We start from the raw sequence: 17,743 nt of genomic DNA, 5'->3' as shown, positions 1-17,743 counted from the left end.
GCAACCCAGCTCGAGCTGAGAACAGAACGATTTCTGTCATGGCAAAATCCCTTTGAGATTCAGAAGTCCAGCATCGGTGTCCTGCTCTCAACGGTGCGGAGCGAGAACAAGCAGTGGCACAGTAGACACTGCTGAAACCTGCTGCTCCCCATGCTGCACAGCGGACTGCATCCAGGGGTTCCACTGGAGACTGACAATACACACTGGTCTTTACGGGCAAGAAAAAGCATTACTTGGATATGACACAGTATTTGCTTGGCTGGACTCTAGCTGGAGAAAAGAAAAACTGCTGGATTTATTTTATGGTTAAGTTTATGGCAAAATCACTTACAGAACAGTATGAGCTTCTTAAAAAAGTATTTCAGTCACAAATCAAAACAAATAAAACCACTTTCCATATTGTAAGTTAATCAGAATGCTCTCTCAAGTTGTCCTCACATACACTACCACAGGGAAGAAAGCCTGACAAATCTGCTAAAAGCTTTAAAAAGCCTAAATTAAATATTAATATTCTGAAAATGATGAAGCCAGCACAAAAAAACAAGTCTCCTTTGCCACTCCAGTTCTGTATAGCCCAGAGCAAGAGATGAAAGATTTCTTGCAAACAGTGATGCCTAGATGGAATTATGATTGAAACAGAAAAAAAACCCCCAACCTATAGCTGTACAGGTTGGGAACTGCAAGCTTTTTGAAAAAGCAACAGCCAGCAAAATGCATTCACAGTAAACTAGTAACAACAGTTAATTGTTATAATGCCAGCTAATGAAAAGCAGAGAGAAAAGGTTATCAATACTGCATTGGCCTTACAGTTATGTTTAGCATGATGAGAAAAAATTGTGCTGAAGATAAAGTTAGAATCGCCCCCTTCAAAGTCCCACTTTTGACGCACGTGCATATTCAGAACACCCCTCTTCAGGCTGCGTACCTGTACCGGAGAGACAAGTGCATCAAGAGGAATATATTCAACTTTACTTCAGAATTGTGCTTTGACTCTAACAAACCTCCTGCCAGAAACCTCCTGGAGGAGAGTAACTGGCAGTGCTGCCTGACAGCCGGTGAGGGCTGGTCGGGTTTGGTAATTTTGATAATTCGGTATTTTGTTGAGATGCCCCCTCATCTTTCAGTTACTTAACAGAGGACTGTCCCCCATTCCCTCACAATTTAAGGACACTTGGTTGGTCAGGTTTTAATAGCAACCTGGAATGACTTGCCAAAAGCTCCCCAAATTTTTTTTAATTGAATGATGACATCAATTACTTAATTTTAATGAGAGTGAGATCATATTTTAATTTTTCATTCTGCAATAAATTTAAAGCAAAGGTGACTGTGCAGTTTCTCCTAGCAATAGCCAATCTCCCTCAAAGGTGTAAGCAGAATGACTTTAAATAACTATCTAATCTTCATTGCTTTATTTCCCATTAGCATTTAATTCTAACTGTATTAGCTTGTTTTTATTACTATGCAAAACAACATGTAAGCCCTTCAACTTACTCATCTAAAACAGAAGCCCAAGACTTTGAACTCTCTGGTTCTCGCAGGGAAAAATCCTGAAGTGCTTGCTAATTTCTCTTTAGGCATGGACAGAGCAAAGTTTAAGAATGTTCAACTCTAAAATGTCCAGAAAAAGCCTAAACCAACAAACCAAAAAAAAACCAGACAAAACTTAACAAAAGTATCACCTGGAAAAGCAAGCAAAGAATTGCAGAGGGTGTTAAATTAGACTTATCTTGGCGTCATTTGTGGGGACACAGAGGTCTCTGATTCCACATCATGCCTGTTGAAAAACACACGATGGAAGCCACAAACAAATGCAGGTGCACAGGGCAACTGTTTGGCAAAGCTGCTGCTTCAGCTCCACAGTATGACCTTGGCAAAGTTATCTGATGTCCATGGCCTAATTCCATTTCTATTTGGCTGGTAGAGGCAGGGACTTCCCAGGCCTCTCCCTCTAACTCAGTAACTGCAGGAGTCCTACCTCTTCTAGAAGCTGGAAATCCTACAGAGTACTGTGGTCTCCCCATCTGAAGAGCATCCTAATGGTAGTCTTGCTCCACTGGCTTACAAGCCGTTCCAGCAGCTGTGCTCTCTACTGTCTTGCTCCAGCATGATTCACTATCCCTCCCGCGTCTGTTCTGCATCGTTCTAGATATTAGTTTACTTCCCCCTTGGTCACACAATCTTACGTTAATACGAGATCCTCCACCACATCACCCACTAGCTTCGCCAGCCTTATCTCTGGAGAGATGAGAATTTAACATTCCCTTTCATTTCTGCATTTCCGCTATAGATGACAATATAAAAAGTACTTGTATATGAACCATCTGTTACTATGCCTATTGGAGCCATAATCACTAGATATCAGCCATTTCAAAGAACACTAAAATGTTTATAAAACCAATGTGTCAACATAATAATATTAACAGGGAGATGCTTGTATCTTTTTGATAAAATATTATATTCACAGCAGGCTTTGCTTTCAACAACGGACATAATGGCCTTTTGAAAGCAATCTGAAGCACCACAGACCGTACTACACAATTTAGGGAGATGAGGGGGAGCAGGAAGGGCTAAGGACGTGTTGACAGCAGTAATTTAAGACAAGACAGTCTGCCAAGAAAGAGAAACTAAAGAATTAAGTCCAAATAGAAAGCTTGCAATTAAGCAAAAACTCTGAAAAAGGAAAACTGTAGACAACAGGCTCTGGTTTGGATTGCTGCCCTCCAATTTGTTCAGTAAGACTTGTCTGCTGACTCCATATGTTTCATATAAGTAAAATTTGTGCCATGCTACATAACAGTCTCTTAAGAGAAATGATGATGTTTGGGAAATAAAGCAACCGCTTCTCTTCAATATCCCTTGTACAACAGCATCATTTCTTCTTAAGCACTGGGCATTCTAGAAGCACAACAGACTACTGTACAAAAATACAGAAACAACATAAATCCCTTGGGGTATCCCATCTTAGATCTTCCTACCAAATACAATGCTGACCTGCCTTTGCAGTGACAGCCGGTCTGAAGCATCCATAAAACACACCTTGTAGGCTCTAGTACCTCAGACTCCATTCAAGAAACTGCAGAGAGATGTTCCCTCTCGCCCTAGCTAATTCTGCTTTCTAATTTCTCCTCAAACCCCAAGACACCTTGGGTAGCTACCATATGCATGAAAATATGCAAACATATAGAAGCCACAAACGCAGGATGTGCTCACAACTTGACACTTTCATCACCGTTCTCTGAAGCATGATAGTTGTATCAATTGTGCTGTGCACAGATATGACTGAATATTTCATGTTAAAAGCTCTAAAAGGAGAAAAAAAAAAAAACAAAACACGAAACCCAAAACCACCCTAGCCCAGAAACGCAGTCTGCAGAAGTCAACCACTCAGCACCAGCAGTACTGTACCTAGCAGTCCCGACGAGACTAGCGAAACAGCGATAAATCACTCCAAAACCTTCTTTCCATGCAGAGGAAAGGGAAATGGCAGAGCAAAGCAGATTTGAGAGCGAAAGTGTGCCTATTTCTAATTTGTTTGATTGCACTGGTGTAAAATGGAGGTTTATTTTGATACTTGCATTTGTCTCTCCTTTTTACTTCAGCACGCAGCAACCTGACAATGAGGAATTTCTCATATGGAGAAACCAGTCATCACAGAGGCAGACACCCTTCCCAGAGGTAAGGCAGCAGAGCCTGGCCACTGGAGACATCTCCTTCCTTGTGATCAGGATGAAGTCACATACGGCCTCTGCGCAGTTCAATAAGAGACCGGTTTTGCAAGCGTTCTTGCACAGAAGATACTTTCCTCATGGTTTAGTTTCAACAGATGGCTTAAGTGCTATACTGACAGACCCACAGGATGGAAATCCTGAGAATTTAGCGCAAGATCTTCGCATTGAAACACAACAACCAGGACCTAAAGTGCTAATGTAGACTGACATGCAAAAGTGTGCAATCATTTCCATGCGGCTGCCTTCATCTTCTTTACATATGAGGCCAAGAAAGCCCCTGGGGCTGTACTAGTGCCTAAAAGGGCGCAGGTTTCCTTTAGTCTCTAACAAAGGCTTTAAGCAATTGGCAAGCTGCCCTAGCCTCGCTGCCTTCTTCCTTTTCATATGTGCCTCCATCCACAGATAACGCAGGGCAGCTTTGAATTCGCGCCCTGCACAATCAGAGGTAAAGGATATCACAGGAAATCCAAGTCAGCTTTTCCCCTCCATGAGGTAACTCCCTGGAACAACCAGCACAGGCTTTTTCATTTACGTATCTAACAGTACGTAACACTTAAATAGCAGACAATATGTTCAAAGCTCAAACATTAACTGGTTTAGTGAGTTAAGAAGAGAGATGCTGTCTGCAATTGCTTGGGGCAGAATGTGCTGAAGGAGCAGAAATCTACCTTTCAACTAGGAATCTATGAATCAGCTTCAAACAATCCCTTAAAAACGTGGAGACAATCCAACAACTGCTTACTACAATGTGACAGTAACTCTTGGAGACTTTTTGTCACATTTCACCCACAGAAAATCCAAGCTATTCTTAAACAGCTATTCTTGATAGCAGAATTACAGAAAAAAACCCAGGTCTCACATCTCCCAGATCTCTCCACTTCACTAGTTCCTTTCATTCTTCCTTTCTTGGACTATTCTGCAGGCTATCCTCTCATGATGTCGAGTATTCAACAGCAATACTGTTAATTTTTCTAAGCCTGTCGGGTTCTCAATCCGGATCCCAAGACAGATCCACGAGCAGCTGTACCCGCACAACCGAGAGGTCGTCCCTTTGCACGGTGAGAGCAACAGAAAGTAGCAAACATGCTCTAAGCTGTACTGTTGCCAGATCTTTCATAACCTGAAGCCAAGCTCAATTCTAATAGAAGACTATTTACTCCTTCCCCAGTTCTCCATGCCAAGTCTTCCCTTTTATCCTTCTGCCCAAATAGTTCTGTCTCTGCTGGAAGAGGAGTGTGCCTGCAGTGCCATACAACACGTCTGTGTCTTTCACCCCATTTTATTGTTCACAGGAAGGTATTCTGTAATTTTAAACAAGAGAAGGTAAGAAGTAATTATTTTCCTAAGACCAGAGGCCAAGTTATGGCATCCTGCATGGCACGGAGAACTCTGTCACCACCATCTACCTTAGTTCGTACACCCCCCTCCCCTCCCCCCGCCGCCTTGTTGCTTTGCTGAATCTATTTAAATCTCTAGAACATGGAAAAAAAGACGGTGTCACCTTTGGAACAGACTCAATGTAGATGAAAGGGAACCTCCATAAATAAGCCCCTGAAGAGCTGCTAGTACATGAACCTGTACTTCTATTTGGCTTTTCCCATCAGGTTCAACACAAGAAATTACCTTCTCATCCCAGGGAAGCAAACGGGTTGAATATCAGGAGCTGTCACACTGCAACACTGATAAACCAAGAAGGATCACTGCAGGTAAGGGCGCGTAAGACAAATCTCTACAGCTCCTCTGAACCAGAGGATCACATTTCATAGGCCACATACAAAGCCCAAAGGAGAGTGGTCAGTACAAAAGCACAATGCAAAGCAAATGGTACATGTTTGGACAAGAACCAAAAAACAAACCCTAACCTCCGTTAAAAATCCCTGGAATTAGCAACAGCCACACTTAACAGACGGGACTTCAGGCCCCCCTTTATGGGAGCTACAACAGAAGAATTAAAATCAGAGGAGGGAGGGAGGAGAAGGGTCCAGGCTTTTCTTTTTTCTTGAAGTCTCAACTGAAAAATAGCTTTGTTCAGATGTATTAAAAATCATCTTGTCCACCACGGAAGAGGGAAGAAAGAGACACATGCTATTAGGTGAGTAATTATCTAGTAAGATACATGACAGTAATCATAATGCACCAAGTATGATTTTGCTAGACCCAAATGCTTTTCTCTACGGGTTCCATGGTATAACCAGATACTACTAAAAGTGTTTTACCAAAGCTTTGTAAAATGAACAACAGCTTGATACACAAAAGCCAAGGGGTAATTACATCTTCCTGTTTGCTCTTCTAGCCAGACATTTTTTTAAAAGGCCTACTGCGAAAAAGAATTGCCTTGAAAGCTTTCCAAGGCAACACCAACTCCAAGGTTCTTTATTTTTCTGATTTTGGGAAATACAAGAGCAAATTAACTATGTTCTAGTACAGGCATCTGTGCCTCTGATCCAAATTACTAAAACAATGTTGGTAAGTCACTAATGGCGACTAGCCCTACACAATTTTTACATGCTGCAATTTTAAAACAGGACTTAACAAGTAAAGTGTATCAAACACAGGAATAACTAAACAGAACAGTAATGTTTGTTCAGGTTTCTAGGTGTGGCTGCAGCCAAGACATAATAGGATTATTTATATCTGACTCATTTGCTTTGTCTTCATCCATGATTCTCCCTGTTTGGGACTCAATAATTGACTTTTTTCTGCACCACAGGACTTTTAAAATTCAGGATATTTTCAAGAAGGACTCGAGAATTTAAAGCAGAGAGGAGAAATTCCACAAATACAATTGGTTTATATCATGTTCAACCAAAATTTACTATGACCATCACAGCTAAACTTCAGATTACCTGAACATGTAGAACATGCAGAAGAAGATGCAAACTCTGGGCACACTGTACAGACATCCATTTGCCAGTTATGAGACTGAGTATTTCGAAGTCTCTCCCTTTGTAAGTGCCAATGCACCCTCCCCTAGGGAGCAGAGGGATGAGTGCCAGGAGATCCCCGATCTGCGCTGGCTCTGCTGCCGGTCTGTGTGCCTGAGCCGCTCGCCTCACCTCTCCGCGTCTCCGCTTCCTGTCCGTGCACTGAAAATAACAATACTTCCCCCTTTTCACTGTAGCAACTTCCAATCCAAAACTGCGTAAGTAAGGAGGTTTTTATTCCAATTACAATGAGAATTGTTCTTTTTTTTAATCCACAAGGGATCACTTAAAGTTTCTGCCCTAAGAATAAACACAGGTCTCAGTCTCACAAAACTTTTACATGAGCACTTCACTATTATGAGATCTATTTTTTGCTAACACAAGACCGGCTTCAGTCTTATCTTGTTCAGTATTTTTTCCTCAGGACTGCCAAAAAAGCTTAAAAAAAAAAGTATAAAAATAATTTGTAAATTTGGTTACCTACAGATGCTTTCACTGCTCAGGAAATGAAGTAAATGGTTCATTATTTTTTACGGAACAAAGCTTACATTCCTAAAAGTTCAATCAATTGCCCTTCCAGTTTGCCAGAGTTCACAGCTTCACAAAACGCAGAGCTGAGGCGCCTGCGCTCTCCACCATGGAAGAGAGGGAAGTGCTAAGAGGTGAGAGAATCCTGAGCCAACGCTGCTGCCAAAGGCTTTGTTATGAAACTGGGGCTGTAGCTCTTGAGGACACACCATAGGAATAAACGTGCCTTTCTCCAGCTCAGAGACACAGTAAGGACTCATCTGAAGCACTTTTCAGCAACACCCTTCTCCCTTCACATACACAACCAGCCCCACATTTAGCCAACCACATGCCACCAGTACCTTGCTAGAACCACCCCTACGGGACACGTAACGATCTTTTGTGTTTAATGCCATAAATGGAACACCTTTAATAGGCATTTTCCACTTATATTCAATTAAGGGGGGGAAAAAGGCAGCATAGTTTAACAAGCTGCAGATCTGTTTATTCCTCTATCAGAACTGCTGAGGATCAAGCACCTTTCATCTCCCGCTCAGATCGCCTGACTCGGCTCTCCACCACATGGTGAATAATCACGGGCTGGAATTTGCCGTGTCACTTCCCAGCTCTTCGGAGTAACTCTCCTTCTCCTTACCGCAGTGACAATGCACATTGTGAGCAGCAATGTCAGCTGCTGCTAGGCAGCACACCACCGCGCTAGCTACACATCTCGCCTTCTTCACAGAAAGGCAAAGAGTGACCTTTTACAACTGTTTGTTAACTTTGCTCATACCTCTTTCTAGAAAGTAAGCAGAAAACTTCAAAGACTCTTTCCCCTCCTCAGGGTTGCTTTTGGCTGGTCAGCTTATCTATGTGATCACTGTTACCAGAGAAGCACACAAAGCTTCCACAGCGGGTAATTACAGTGAAAGGTGATGATGAAGACACAACCACTAGGCAAGGAAAATAGTCTTATCAGGATATCCGTACTGCATACGTGCATTCGCTGCTCTTCTCAGTGAGCAAATGACAGTATTTCCAGAAAAGGTGCTTCATATTGAAATGGCTCTTCATGTCAAAGATTAATTGACACTACATCAAGAATTGATGCATTAAAGATACAGGCGAGACAGAAGGCAACACAAAGCCTTTAACACAGCCTCACCTGACTACCCTTTCTGGCTTGGTGGTTGCGGAGCTATGGAATGAAGTTACACATAGGGACAGGACCTGAACCCAAATCTTTCAGCTTTCAATCTGGTGCTTTAACTGCTGTATCATTCCTACTGCAGATCACAGCCTTCCAATTTATGGCCACAAAATGCCCCATCACAACTTATCTTATTTGTACATTCCAAATGTAGCACTTCTGAAGTCTCACATGACTGGCCCCACACAAGCAGCTTGTCTTGCTGGTCACCCCTTCCCACTCCAGCAGCACAGCTCGACACCCCACACAGTCACCCACAGCCTGTCCTGGTGGCAACTACAGCAATGGCTCATATGGAAAGGGGGAAAATACTTATTCTTAGCTTCTTGTAATGGAATTCAGCAGCTTGGAAGCAGGAGCTGGAAGTACCACATGAGGATCCGCTCCCAGCAGAACAGTGGGCTGCATCTGCGCTACAGGAATCAGGAATAGTGTGGTGAGCCGGACTAGGGAAGTGATCATCCCCCTGTACTCGGCACTGGTGAGGCCCCACCTCGAGTACTGCGTTCAGTTTTGGGCCCCTCGCTACAAGAGGGACATTGAGGTGTTGGAGCGTGTCCAGAGAAGGGCTACAAAGCTGGTGAGGGGCCTGGAGGACAAACCTTATGAAGAACGACTGAGGGAGCTGGGGTTGTTTAGCCTGGAAAAGAGGAGGCTGAGGGGAGACCTTATCACCCTCTACAACTACCTGAAAGGAGGTTGTAGAGAGATGGGGGCTGACCTCTTCTCCCTGGTGACAAGTGATAGGACGAGGGGAAATGGGTTCAAGTTACGTCAGGGGAGGTTTAGATTAGATATTAGGAGACATTTTTTCACTGAAAGGGTTATTAAACATTGGAATAGGCTGCCCAGGGAGGTGGTGGATTCACCATCTCTGGAGGTGTTTAAAAAAAGGGTAGATGGGGCACTGAGGGACACGGTTTAGAAGTGGCTCTTGTCAGGGTAGGCTAAAGGTTGGACTCGATGATCTTAAAGGTCCCTTCCAACCTCAACAATTCTATGATTCTATGATTCTACAGAGATGTGCGTGGCTGCAATGACAGTGGTGCCTTCCCTCTGTGCGGGGGAGCTCTACCGGAGAGGCAGGGATACAGCAGAACTTCCTCCAGCAAGTTACCCATGCTGCTCTCAAAGAGAAATTTATTATAAACTTCTGTTAGAGGAACACGAATGTTGCTATTCCTAAATAAGTTTTTTTAATGCAAAGTGAGCTACAATCTACATGTGCTAACTCCTCATCTTTGCAATTTATGTTTTATTTCCAATAATAGGATGGTTTAGTTCTCAAACTCCTTTAGGACTATGGCACAGGAACAACATCCCCGTTAAGGGCAAAAGACAGGAAAAACATCCCAAACAATGCTTTTCCACCGCTGCACTCTAGACCTGATGTTTGACATTAGTCCTGATCCCAGAGGCAAAATGGGAGTGCTTTATCCACTAAGTCAACTAGCTCCCACGGCTATAGCCATCCTAAATGGAATGCATTATTCCTGCATTAAAACATATGTTTTTCAAGGCAGCTAGCCATCCGGCTGTTCCAAGAGAGATTACAGAAGACCTAATTTTATCAGGCAGGGATACAATTCTCCTGGTTGTTTTTGCTCCCTAGGGACACGGAGCTGGTGAAAGCAGGTTGCCTGACTGCTGGGGAACAATTCCGAGAGGCTCAGTTGCTGATCACTGAGGCAGTAACTCACAGCCCAGCTTCCCAAAATACACTAATGCATGCCCTGTAGGCTCTGTGGGCTCCTGTCCCCATGGAATTCAAAGTCCAGAAAGACCTAGTTTGTACCAGCAACTCTCAAGTCAACAAGAATTAGAAAAAGTTTATGTTGGCAGAGAAGTGCTAAAACTTTAAGCAAGCTTTTTTTTTCTTTTTCTTTTAATCAGCTTAAATTACACTAAATAAAAGAGGGCGTTTGCTCACAAGAGCAGCAAGGAAAGTTAAGGTACTCTTACAGTGACTCTCTTTGGTATAAACAGAACCTCTGCTGCTTGTGTGTATTCCAAGCAGTGTTTCAGAAACTCTCAGCTTTGAAGTTGGAAAAAAATGCAAGCTGATAGAAATAGGCATTTTACTCAAAAAAATATCCAGACTAGAGTAACAACCCAGCGCTGGCAAACATTATTCAGAATGAGAAATACAGGTGTGAGGCTTTTCCCAAGACTTTTCATCAAAATGTAATGGGAAAATTCGTGTAGCAGATGGAATGCTGCTGCCTGCAGAGCATCCGTTAGCTATAAATCACTGTTTCCTCACACATGGTGCAAATTTAGGTCTCTTCCATTCTAGTTAATAGAATGAGACATCCTGGTCTGATGACTCTTCCCTGATTTCATAAGCTCTAAGAAAAATTTTGGATTGAATCAACCTCAACAGAGAAATGCTTCAATTCCTCTCTATTAATCCAGGTCCAAAAAGCAACGGAGTAACTCACTGAGAGATTCAGGAAATGCTTTGTATAACTTTGAGACATACAGTTTAAAGAAAAGCATTTTAAGAAATTATCTGAACATTGTATTTGAAACAAATGAAAACAGGATACTATCCAGCTTCTGCTTGTACCTCTGGGACTTCTCACCATTAGTTCACTCTTTGGCTTCTGAAACTTGCCACTGAATAAACATGATAAATCCAATGAATAGAAAGCTTCATGACAAAAACTAATCAGATAGAGGGAATCAGGAAGGAACCCATCACCCTTTCCACAGCATCACCAATGAACTAGAAACACGAGGGGTCCTCTGCACGCATACTTTCCTATGGAGCTCCAACTATTGTCTAGTTAGATGCCTGTTGGAAAGACCAGCAATCCAGTTCTGTGCAGTTATCATAGAATCATAGGGTTCGAAGGGACCTCTGGAGATCATCTAGTCCAACCCCCGATGGTTATGCTACCGTCCATCACATCTGCTACTTAATATTTCATGCTACAGAATTTAAAATAGAAAACTGAAGATCAGTTATCTAGGACACCACAAAAAGAACACCAAATGCGGCTTTAGCGCAGATGTGTCAGGCTAACAGGTCTGATTAACATTTCCAGCCTAAGTACCCAGCTGAAACTGCAGCTACAACCCTTACTAGATGTAGCAAGAATCATAAAAGACAAACCAGGAATCATTGCCACCAGATGTCCCCTCCACCCGAGTGAGGAAAACCGGTTCTAACTCTAGCAAAGCTTCAGAGAAGAAATCAGGGAGGAGGTGGAGGACTCTCTTTAAAGCCTCTAATTTCCTCCTCTCCCCAGGGCAAAGGGTCAGACCTGCAGCTTTTAAAAATAGCCCCAAACTCACTCCTCATTTCCTAAGTATAAAAGGGACAACACAAAAACATGCACGTTCCTTAACTCTCCTGATTATTCTTTGTTATACCAGACTGGATGCTCCAAAACCCTTCTTTCCTTCACCGTGTTTACATGCTTCAATCCTGTACCAACAGTAAAATCTACTCCCACTCACAGTAGCCAAAATACTTCTTTCAGTATTTGCGTTTAACTCGCTCTCTCCAAACCATTAATCATTTACATCATTCTGTTTTGACCATCTGCATAGTAGACATTTGTGATCATCTTATGGACCTTCTGTTTGATGCACCGGTGACAGATTTGTTACTTTGCTCCTCTCGATCATGACTTGAGCTGTATTTCCTTTTCCTGCAAGAGGCAGCCATTGCAAGGAACCCATGCGCTACCATGCTTGCATCACTTTTTCCTGGGTTGTAAGGCTTAAGAAAATACAGTATCATCTGAAGTGAAGGCTCTTATTGGAATCTTTAGAAAGCCAAACAAGGCAAGAATGATCAGCTCGGAATTTGCGTAAACAGCTCCCTACGACATGCTCCAAAAGGTTTTTTATGCATTTCAAAGCACTGCCTCAGAACCGTACCTTTGTTGGCTGCATACAGAAAGGCCGTGTCAAAGACATACACAGATTTCTCAGCAGATTTGGTACCCATCAGCTGTCAGTCCTGCAGGTAAATTAAGGAAGCAACATAAAAGCTTTCCCATTACCAGTTTTGCCTAATGCAAGCCTTGTGGGTGAGATGCTGCAAGAATGCACAAAACCCACCTGTAAGTCCTGCTAGCTACAAGACGATCAGATCCAACTTGCTCATGTTCATAAGCTCTTCTTCAACCTTTTCTGTCCTATAGCCACAGTTCCCCTCTCAATGGCAGGGAAGAAACCGAAGTGAAACCTTGCTGCTCGCTCAGCAAAACCCACACAGCCAGTCCTTACTTGGACAATTACTTCCTTTGACTCTTCTCTAATCTATTTAAATTCTGTGCTTCAGCTACTTAATCTATAAAAAAGGTCCTCACCTACTTTGACAGGCGCCTGGCAATCAAAAGAATGAAAACTGAAACGCACAATTTTTGAAAGAACAGAAAAATACCACAATTCCTTAGGAAATTTTCAAGCCAAACAAAATAAAGACTCTACCCACTTGCTTGAGTCAACATGTTTTCTTCCAGTAAGGTTCTATCCTATTTGGCTGGCCTTCAGTCCTGGGTTTCAACTGTTTTGCTGATACTACTTTTTCCACACATGTCACCATCCTCGCTGTTTCTTCAGCTTCTGAAAATCCTAATACAAAGCTTTCCTCTGCAGACAGAGCCTCAATTCTTCACTAAGAGACAATCAGCTTTCAAAGGAACAAACACAGGTGCATGAAGCCATTCACAGAAACACCCACACGAAATCACAAAACAGACAGCCAAATGTATGTTTAACTAGAAAAGTAAACAGAAACCAGCTCCTTCTGTACATGAGGCAGGAGCAACGATATGATAACCCTGTCACATAACCCAGAAGCGACCGAAATTACGTTCAAGGCCTGAACTGCTAACAGGGGAATTCCTCGTGATTGCTAGGTGTGTTTCCTCCCTCCCCTTACCTCATACTTTCACAGATATCACAAGCTGAAGTTCACTCCACTAACATCCCTTTACTAGTTAAACACATCAGACAAGACAAACCGTAGTCAAATAAAAACCAGCAGCCAAATAAGCTCTTTATGAGCGCGCTTAACCCTCTCGGAGACGAGCTGGCCCATCCAGCGTGGCCCGGGAGTCAGCTGTCCTACTTTCAAAGAAAAAGCACTCGTGGCACCACCATCTATGTTGTACCAAGAGAACAAACTTTACCGTGCAAGCAGTACAACAGTCTCCTAACGTGCACCGTATAAAACAAATCCCCTGAACGTGCTTAATTAGAACCTTCAAATCTGGCTATTCCAGAGTTTCTGAGCTCTATTAACATAGCTGTGATGAGGTCAACATGAGAGGAGCTGCTTGAAAATTTCACCCGAAGTGTAAGAGCACTCGGACATCCCCAAGCTGAGTGCTGAAGTGCTTTAAGACTAACACGTTCAGCTGAATGTGGGACGAACGCAAACATTTACCTTGTTCTGTGAACTCACCAGCACACACCACGAACTTTTCAAGAAACAGCATCATACAGTGGATACAAAGCCACCGTCGCACACAGGTGCGGTTCAACCCCAGAGGCGGAACACTGAGCTCCTGTCCTTAGAGAAACGTGAAAACAGGGGTAAAAGTCTTCTTTAAAGTTAATATCCCTGGCACTTCTACTCATGAAAAAGAAGCAGATGCAAATACAAAGACAGCCCTTCCCATCATTAGTGATGCATAATGTGGGTGTTACCAACAGATGAAGAAAAGAGCTAGAAAGAAAAAAACACCAAAAGAGAGAAAAGAAGGAAAACATAAGTAATGAGCAGGTTCCAGGTTTCACACAGTTCCACGACCCAATTCACTGCTTATATTTAGCATTTTTATTTAGAGGCAATGGCACTGATCCCTCTGTAAGGGCACAAGATGTCTCCATAAAGTGGGCTGTTTAAGATTTGGGTATAACATACTTCAGGTTGATAGAAGATAACTGAATTCTTATCTACACTTGGGAATAAATGAGTTAGACTCAAATCAATCACTGAGGCCAAATGAAGACACACATAAAAGACTGAAAAAAAAAAAAAAGTTCAATTTCTGTTGATTAACAAACTGTTTCCTGAAACACACTCCACTACTTTGCTTAGACGTTTTAAGTGTACTCAGGAATGGGACTACTGCTGCTTCCATGCTGACCACAAGGCTCAGGAAGGAATAATCCAGGGAAGGCAGAGGTATAATTAGTCCTGTTGCTCTGTCCGCACAGATTGTTCCTGAAGAAAGTCTCATGGCTCATCACTGCAAACTATGATTTCTATTTTAAGCATACATTAAACTAATCCTGCTCCACTTTGCATCCCGCTTGCTGACACAGCACCTTTCACAAGCGTAGCGCCAGATAAGATTTTAATACTATATTTCCCCCATACTGTTATAAATTCTCTACACTGTGGTGGTTACTGGTAACGCAGCCCTGCACAGAACTCGCTGCGAGGTTCAGCACACAAGCTGTTTATGCTCCTCGCCTGCAGTCTCCTGCACCTGAAGCCATCTTCCAAACGGCGCTCGGGTACTCCCCACCGTAAGATCACACATCAAGGGCACAGCCATCCCCCAGTTCCTGCTGGCAGGGACCCCGGGCTACCTGTACCAACTCAGTGCAGGTGCAGTTCCTCTCCTGTTCCAAAAGCGAGGTGTTCTTACCCAGCAAACCCGACAGAAACATTTACATAGTAAACAGTCAAGCCTAGAGACAAATAAAGCTGCAACAAGGGGGTGGAAAAAAAAGGATCAAGTGTTCTTATCTGAGCAACAACTAATCAGTCAAACACGAAGCATTACTGCCATTTTTAATAAAATGCTTCTATTCAATATTGTTTACTATAAACAGGCCATAGTTCTATTCAGTTGAACAATACACACATACGCCTTAAAAAATTTTATGCTTAAGCCTCAAACTAGGGCGTATTTTTCACGAACCGTACAATGACATTACCTCACTGACTCACTCGGCTCCTGTACAGGTCAGACCTCAGTTATCTCAGGCACAAGATACCGTGAAATATGTTTCCAAGAGCTTGTGGACAGTCACACAAAATTCTTTGTACTCATGGTTTTTTGATAGAAAAAGTGATTTGCACAAACAAATCCATAACATGCATATTAAGAAATCTGAGTATTAAATCCACAAAGGAGCAGCAGATTTAATATTCAGAAATTTACTTACATAACATGGAAAACTTCACTCTATAACACTGAAGTTCAAGCTACTGGAGAAGCTTGTTAAAGATTAGCATGATGTCACAGCCAGCCATCCTAGCAAAGGGATTTAATTTTTTTTTTAAAGTTTGCAGTACTATATATTACAGAGTCAAACTATAATGGGCTTTCAGTATCAGAAGAAACAAGTTTCACAGAAAATAGAAACAAATGCTTAAAACATTCAGCAAATTCTTAAAAAAATATATAATGATTTCATGTTACATTTTGAGCAACGTGAGAGAATGTTGTTCAATTCTTTGCTACCATGGAGTATCCAAAACCAAACACCAGATAGCATTATCACTTTAGTTAAATGTTTACAGAAAGTATATCTGAAAAACACTTGACAAAAAAACCCAAACAGCTAACATTAAAAGTTTAACTACAAACAAGTTGTGTTAAGAAAGCACCACCACGGCCTTTCCATCTGGCACTGGGTGCCCATGCGGGCAGCGGGGGCTGACAGCCCCCAGCCCAGTGAATGAATTCCCAATCTTCACAACAGCAAACAGTCTCCCTTCTACACTCCATGTTCTGGGACAAAATGACAGACTAAAGATGCTACTGAAACTTGATTTTCCATACGTTTTAATACTAGGAGATTACTGCAACCATGCAGGGAGCCCTCCCCGAGAAGCCACTGATCGTGGCATCAAGTTTTGTACCCTGATGGAGGGAGGAAATTTAAAGACATGCAAAACAGAGCTACCTGCTCTGCAACCTTCACCCCCCGCCTCAGATTCAACCCTCGCCCTCCGGCTTCACAAGGGAACTTTACAACAAAGCTATATTGAGAACAGCAGTTTAGGCACTAGGAAACAAAGACATACCCATGCAAAAAAGGAAACAAAAAAAAAAAAAAAAAAAGCGCATGCTCTGTCCCGATTATGGCTACGCAAAAGAACTTATTCAGAAAGTGGAAAGAACACCAGGCATGTCTTCATTATGTACCCAAAGTTCCTTCGTCTCCTCCCCCCGGGACCACCGGCGGTACCCGGAGCCTCTCCCTCCCCCTCCGCACCCCGAGCTCGGACGCTACAGAGAAGAGGCCGCAAGAAGGAAATCCCTCCCGAGGGGGATGCGCTCGCAGAGGGTCCCCCCGGGGCAAGCGGGGGATCCCCCGCATACCCAAGCGCCCGGCTCCACCCCCCCCCCTCCACGGGCAGGACCCTGCCTGTCCCCAGCGGGCACCCTCAGCCCCCGCATTCCCGCCCCCTCACACGGAGCCTCTCGGAGCCCCTCACATGGAGTCTCCCTTCCCTCACGGCCCCCTCACAGTCCCCAAAGACTTCCCGGCCCCCCACCCGGAGCCTCTCGAAGCCCCTCACACGCTCCAGCCCCTCACACAGAGCCCCCCTCCCTCACGGCACCCTCACACACCCCGACCCCCCCCCACACGGAGCCTCCCTCCCTCACAGCCCCCTCAGGCGCCCCGGGCCTCCTCTCCCACAGACCCCCCCGCGCCTCCCGGCCCCCTCACACAGAGGCTCCCCCCGCCCGGGCCGCAGGAGGCCGCGGAGACCGGGCCGGCACCCCGAGGGCAGGGCAGGGCAGGCGGGATCCCGGCGCGGCCCGGCGCTCCTCACCTTCGGAGAGCTCCAGCTCCAGCTCGGCCAGCTGCTCGCGGACCTCGCGGGGCAGCGAGGAGACGCCCGCGGCCGCCGGCTCCGCCATGGCGGGCAGAGGGGATGACAGGGCGGGGAAGGGGTGTTTGGGGGGGGGGGGGGGGAAGGCAGGTCCGGCCGCCGGCTCGGCGCGGCTCCGGCTCAGCGCCGGCGGCTCCGGATCGCGGGCGCAGCGGGAGCGGCCGCCACCTCCGCCATGCTGAGCCCCAGCGCCGCCGTCACGTGACGGGGCGGGGCGGGGCGCCTCTCAGCGCCGCCGCGCGCCCCCCGGCGGCCCGGCCCCGCGCCGCAGCCCCGCCGGCCCCGGCCTGAGAGAGCGGGCGGCACCGAGACCCCTCGGCGGGACCGCGATTCCCCCGCATCCCCTCAGGGGCGGCCGCCGCTCTCCGCATGCTCTCAGGGCAGGCCGCCCCTTCCCGCGCTCCCCTCAGGGCAGGCCGCCCTCCCCTCAGGGGAGCGCGGGGGGGGGGGGGGGGGGAAGGGGGCGGCCACCCCTCTCTTCAGGGGTGAAGCCCCCCACCTCCACCAGGGCCCTTGAAGACGCAGCTGAAAACAGCCTACAAAACCCCAC

The 17,743-nt window shown here is 44.9% G+C and overlaps 1 protein-coding gene across 5 annotated transcripts in view; it reads right to left on the bottom strand.

Moving 5' to 3' along the window:
• Window positions 1-17,391, bottom strand: part of DIP2B (disco interacting protein 2 homolog B) — a 70,275-nt gene extending 52,884 nt beyond the window's left edge. For 4 of the 5 annotated variants that reach the window (XR_012584434.1, XM_074565168.1, XM_074565167.1 and 1 more), the window contains exon 1: window positions 17,134-17,391. Coding sequence is in view for 4 of the 5 variants with exons in the window: in XM_074565168.1 (XP_074421269.1) it covers window positions 17,134-17,221 (88 nt within the window). In the remaining variant the exon portion in view is untranslated. The remainder of the gene's footprint in view (window positions 1-17,133) is intronic. The other variant, XM_074565170.1, reaches the window with a different exon arrangement.
• Window positions 17,392-17,743: the final 352 nt, after the last annotated feature.

Source organism: Larus michahellis, chromosome 22 (assembly GCF_964199755.1).
Source record: "Larus michahellis chromosome 22, bLarMic1.1, whole genome shotgun sequence".
NCBI classification, from domain to species: domain Eukaryota; kingdom Metazoa; phylum Chordata; class Aves; order Charadriiformes; family Laridae; genus Larus; species Larus michahellis.
This window is presented reverse-complemented; position numbering and strand designations above follow the sequence as displayed.